Raw genomic sequence first — 4,997 nt, 5'->3', positions numbered from 1 at the left:
TTCGCCTGATCGATTTTTATTTCATTTGTCTGGGGAAAATTGTTTATCCAGTCGTGAGGACTGGAAATTTACTGAAATTTACTGATTTGCTGATTTACTGTGCTGGAAAATTTAGGGAAATTAGTGAATAGGTTACTTGCAGTAAATTAAGTGAATTTATCAGTTTAAATTATTTTTTCACACCGAAAGTGAAAAAATTGTGGGAATTTGTTGTAGGAAATTCAGGATTTGGTCGTCAGAGCGGATTCACTGGAAAATTACTATTATTTCTGGTTATGTTTATCTGTTCTTTTTAATGAAATTCCGTTTGCGTATTTGCGTTGCAAATTTTTTATAAGAGAAGACCGGAGGTTTTAAATATATTTCCTTGAGATTCTGAGAAGATAATCAGGAAATATTCTGAGTGTATTCGTATAACTACTCACATCTGCTGTACAGGAGAATTGAAGAATTAAAAATTAATAATGTTTATTAAAAATATTAATATCGGTCATTATGTTAATATGGATCAATGATAGATGGGGAGGGGGAGGGAGGGAGCACAGTTTCCTCGGAGAAATTGCGATTGATTTATTAAATTAATGTCTTTCAGGAAATATCAATTTCATTCCTTCTAAATTAGTTTTGAAATTTCAACTACGCAATTCCGAAATTTATGACGATCAATTTACATGGGATTTCCATTAATTCGTTGATTTACCATTGATTTGTTATGTCGATTCATCAATAGCACATAAATCAAGCGATTTGTTGGAAAATTTAGTGGAATTTAATTTTTCACTTTTAGTGAAAATAAAAATGACTGAAAATCGTGAAAATTCAGGAATTTCTCCTTTAGATTTTTCAATTTTGTGATGGAAAATCCAATTAATCATTGAAAATTCCCGAAACTGAATTGAATGCCCAACCATTCAAAATTCAACCGCACCTGTTTGTTAAATGACTAAACATTTTTGGAAATTACACAAAAATTCTAAATAATCTGAACGCTAGTCCTATTTATTCGTTTGAATGCCCTCTCAAATGTAGCAGCATATTTTCCCGATGAATTGGCGTATTCCACCTCTCGAACCAGGATGACGTGTACCAGTAATGATCATCGGCATTCCCGCGCGTGGCAGCCTTGCCAGGGTCGCCTCAGAAATATTCATCTTAAGAGTAAATACATCGGAATAACAAGAAAGGTCGCTGGGAATCGCACCTGAGGGCAAACGAGATTGTAATTCCCTGGAAGTTGGACTGGCAAAACCCTCACTCACTATCACTCAATTACTCCTGTCAATAATTAAAAAAAAAATTCAAACCAATCCATTTTATCTCAGATAAAAAAACAATGATATTAAAATCGTATAAATAATTACAAAATAAAAGATTTCTCATTCTCATTTTTTATTTACTCAAAAGTATGTGTGGAATTTACAAAAAAAATTCCAAACGTCTCAAAAGAATTTTTAAATGCCGATAAAACGCGAAAAATTTGTTTTTCTTTAAGATAAAAAATCTTATTAAAATTGATTAAATAATCAGAGAATCCAGATCTTCACACTACGATAATTTATTAACACAAAAATATGTGTACAAATGTGTTACATAAAAATGTGTAATTCATTCCCAAAAAAATTCCAAACGTCTCAAAAAAAATGTTTAAAATGTAAAAACCGAGAATAATTTGTTTTTTTGTCAGATAAAAAAAATCTCATTAGAATGGACTAAATAATTATAAAATCAAAGTCTTCACATTCAGATTCTTTATTTACACAAAAATATGTTATGTATGTATATCAGGTAATATATTAAAATATGAGAAATCACAAAGCGACATATTGTGCAATTACCGCTGATTTCCACGAGGAGAAGTTTTCCCTCTCCTCGCTGAAACCGGCTCGTCATCGGCCAAATCAACTGGCCTTTGACAAATCTCTAAGATTCACCTTTTTCATATAAAAAAAAAATCTGTCGCTTGATTGCGATATTTATCCTTTTCTTTTTTTTATTCGTTTAACAAAATCGTTGGATTTTCACGTGCGGGTCAGGTCGATTTTATCCGTATAACACAGGCCGGCTTGTTCTTTTGGTTAACGCGATCGATTGGTATTCAATGTCTGGATGTCACTGGAGCTGATTAACCTGGTGACAAGGGAAATTCTCATTAGCATCCCCGTCCCAACCATCACCCCCATTATCCACAATTTTCGTCATTAATCGAGAGATATCAACCTCTTCCGGGTGGTCTGTTGGGCTGATCGCCACCGTCTTCCTCGGGGTGAGCTGCGTTGTACTCGAGGGCCTGCTGGATCGCCGCTGGAATTGGTGGTGGTGTTGGCAGGTGGGAACCCTGCGCTTGGAAGCCATTCTCATCTGCTGTCCACGTCAAACTGATCTGCTGACCATCTGGAGCCACCCAAGCCTCTGCACCCTGAGATACTACGGCTGTCTCACCCTCAATCTGCTTCGGGGCACCCGACTCCTGGTGGCTGATGCCGTTGCTCGTCTCAAAGCTTTTTGTGAGATAAACATATTTTTTAAAATTAATTTTTCCATTTTTTTCCTCAGTTAAAACAAATTTTTTAAAATTATTTTTCTGTGTGACATTTACTCTTTTGCGTTCCTCCACAAATTTTCGCTAAAACTCATGCGCTCACCTAAATGCCCTCAAATTGCAGAAATAAAATATCCAACAAAAAATGTTTTTTTCCAATTGTTCTAACGAGAACAGAAATTCAATTAATTAATTTTTATTTTGAATCAATTGAACAAATGAAAAACATTTTCAGTCAATTTTAATTTCAAGATTTTTTTTTATTTATGAAAAATCCAAAATTTTTTTTTTTTCGTAGCTCATTTGAAATGTCTGCCTGAGTTGCACCGTACGATCGACTATTCTACTCATAAACCCCCTCATCAAATTTTGTAATCACTTTTTACTCACTTGTTTACGTAATTTCCGTCGAAATTAACTTCGAGCTGCTGCGACGTTATTACTGCATCTTTATCTGCACCACCACCACCACCACTACTCCTCTGCGGGGCTCCCCATGTCGTGGTTGCGCATATTGCGACCAGTAATAGTGTCTGGGTATTGCAGCAATGGGTGTAAAAATTTATGAATAAATAATGTCGCATCACAGAGCAGAACAATGTGGCCCTCAGAGGCGGTAAAAAATTTGAAAAAAAATTTGATGAATCTGGGACTATTGGTGATGTCCATGGGCAGGAGGTGACTTCCAGGTGTTCGAGACCCTTTGGCGGAAGACCTTATGACGATTATTGTAATAATCATCGACTTACCTTAAACGTATACATAATATGTCACACTTGATAGGTGTACTCCACCAAAGAGATTGAGACGAAGATGAGATGGGTACTTGTGTCTCTTGGTCATGAGGCGAGGCTCTTTATATACACCGGTGCCTCCAGTGTGTCAGCAACGCGGCTACAGTGAAAGGGGTCATCCCTGCTATTGCTTGCTGATGCATCTGCGTGCATCTCATTTTTTTTCACATTTTTCATATTCTTAATTTCAAATTACTCGTTTATTTTCATTTCATGTCAAATCCACGATTCATCATGCATCGCTTTACCTACAGCAATTCAACTTATTGAATGATTCTGGTGGCTGATTTCACTGGGGATGAATTACCTGAAACACAAGATATCTTTCAGTTTTTGTGATTTTGGGTGAAAAGAGGGGAAGAGTTGTTTTCAAATTATTTGAAAAAATGTTATTTTTTAATTAGTGATTGATTGAATGATTGATTTATTTATTTGTTTATTTATTTATTTGTTTTATCCAGAAGTTTTACTGTGACAAGAATAGAATTTGTGACAGTCAGAGGATCATTTTGATTTTTATGATTGTGATATTTTTTGTGGACTTTTAAGGTTTTATTTTCATAGATTATTATTTTATTTTGATGTTTATTTCATTGATTGATTGATTCAATTTGATTTTTGGAGAGAATTGGCTTTCGTAGGTGGGAGAAATTTTTATCTGGATTAAAGAGTCAGAGTCAATTTCAGAATAAAAATTCTACTGGTCGTCGCCGGTGGCTGCAGGCGATTAAGAAAACTTCGGGGAAATTGAAACGCGATAAAATTTCTGGGATTTAATAAGGAAAATCGATGGAAATTGTTCAATAGTTGAGTTAGTGCTTTTGTGTTACAGTTTCAGTGTCAGCAGACTCCAGCTGAATGTGGTGTATGCACTGAAAGGGAGAGGGCAACATAAAGTAAAGATCTGAAAGGGAAATAAGGGAAAATAAATTATATTGCAAAAGGGGAGAATTAACAATTTGTGTCTGGATTTTTCGTCTTGAATTAGGGTCATTTTTGTCGTGTAGCAATTTCTCTGACAGTTCAGGACAGCTTGCCACTGGAAAATTAATAATTTTGCGAGTCCTTGAGTCGCGTTCAGCCCCGTCCTGAAAATTCTAGGGCATCAGTTCCTCAATTTCCAGTTTTCCAATGATTAAATCTTTATTAATAGTTAATAATAAATTTACGATTTCAAACGATTATCTCTCGAAACTGTAATTTCTCACTTTTCATCCCTGAATCGGGCTCATCCCCATTCCTGGATTTTATCCTGCTTCCGTCCCTGGAATAATCAGTATTTCAACGATTTAGTCTCCATAAATGTCCAACAAAACAGTACCATTTTTAATAATTATCCCTGGAACCTAAAATTTCCTGCTTTAAACCCCTGAATTTCGTTCAGTCATAACCCTGAAACTTCTCCTGCCCCCATCCCTGACACAATCAGTAGTTCCACAATTTACTCTGCATAAATCCAATTAAAATCCACCAAAAAATTAAAATTTCAAATGATCATCTCTCGCACCTGAAAGTACTCGCTTTCAAGGCCTGAACCGCGTTCAGCCCCAGTTTTAAAACTTCTCCTGCAACCCATCCCTGAATCAATCTTTTACCTACCGATTTAGACTTTATGAACACCCAACAAAATTTTAATTTCAAATAATTATTCCTGAAACCTAAAA

The 4,997-nt window shown here is 35.4% G+C and overlaps 1 protein-coding gene across 1 annotated transcript; it reads right to left on the bottom strand.

The window, feature by feature from the left end:
• Positions 1 to 1,733: 1,733 nt before the first annotated feature.
• On the bottom strand, positions 1,734 to 3,441 carry LOC135165819 (endocuticle structural glycoprotein SgAbd-3-like). Its single transcript, XM_064127518.1, has 4 exons — positions 3,289 to 3,441; positions 2,930 to 3,072; positions 2,218 to 2,498; positions 1,734 to 2,127 (listed from the first exon to the last, which is right to left on the bottom strand). Exons 1-4 carry the CDS (start codon positions 3,301 to 3,303, stop codon positions 2,123 to 2,125), a joined length of 444 nt encoding a protein of 147 aa, XP_063983588.1. The 5' UTR covers positions 3,304 to 3,441; the 3' UTR covers positions 1,734 to 2,122.
• Positions 3,442 to 4,997: the final 1,556 nt, after the last annotated feature.

This window comes from Diachasmimorpha longicaudata, chromosome 9 (genome assembly GCF_034640455.1).
Source record: "Diachasmimorpha longicaudata isolate KC_UGA_2023 chromosome 9, iyDiaLong2, whole genome shotgun sequence".
In the NCBI taxonomy this organism is placed as follows: Eukaryota; Metazoa; Arthropoda; class Insecta; order Hymenoptera; family Braconidae; genus Diachasmimorpha; species Diachasmimorpha longicaudata.
Note: the sequence above shows the minus strand (reverse complement) of the source record. Positions and strands in the feature narration are given on the sequence as shown.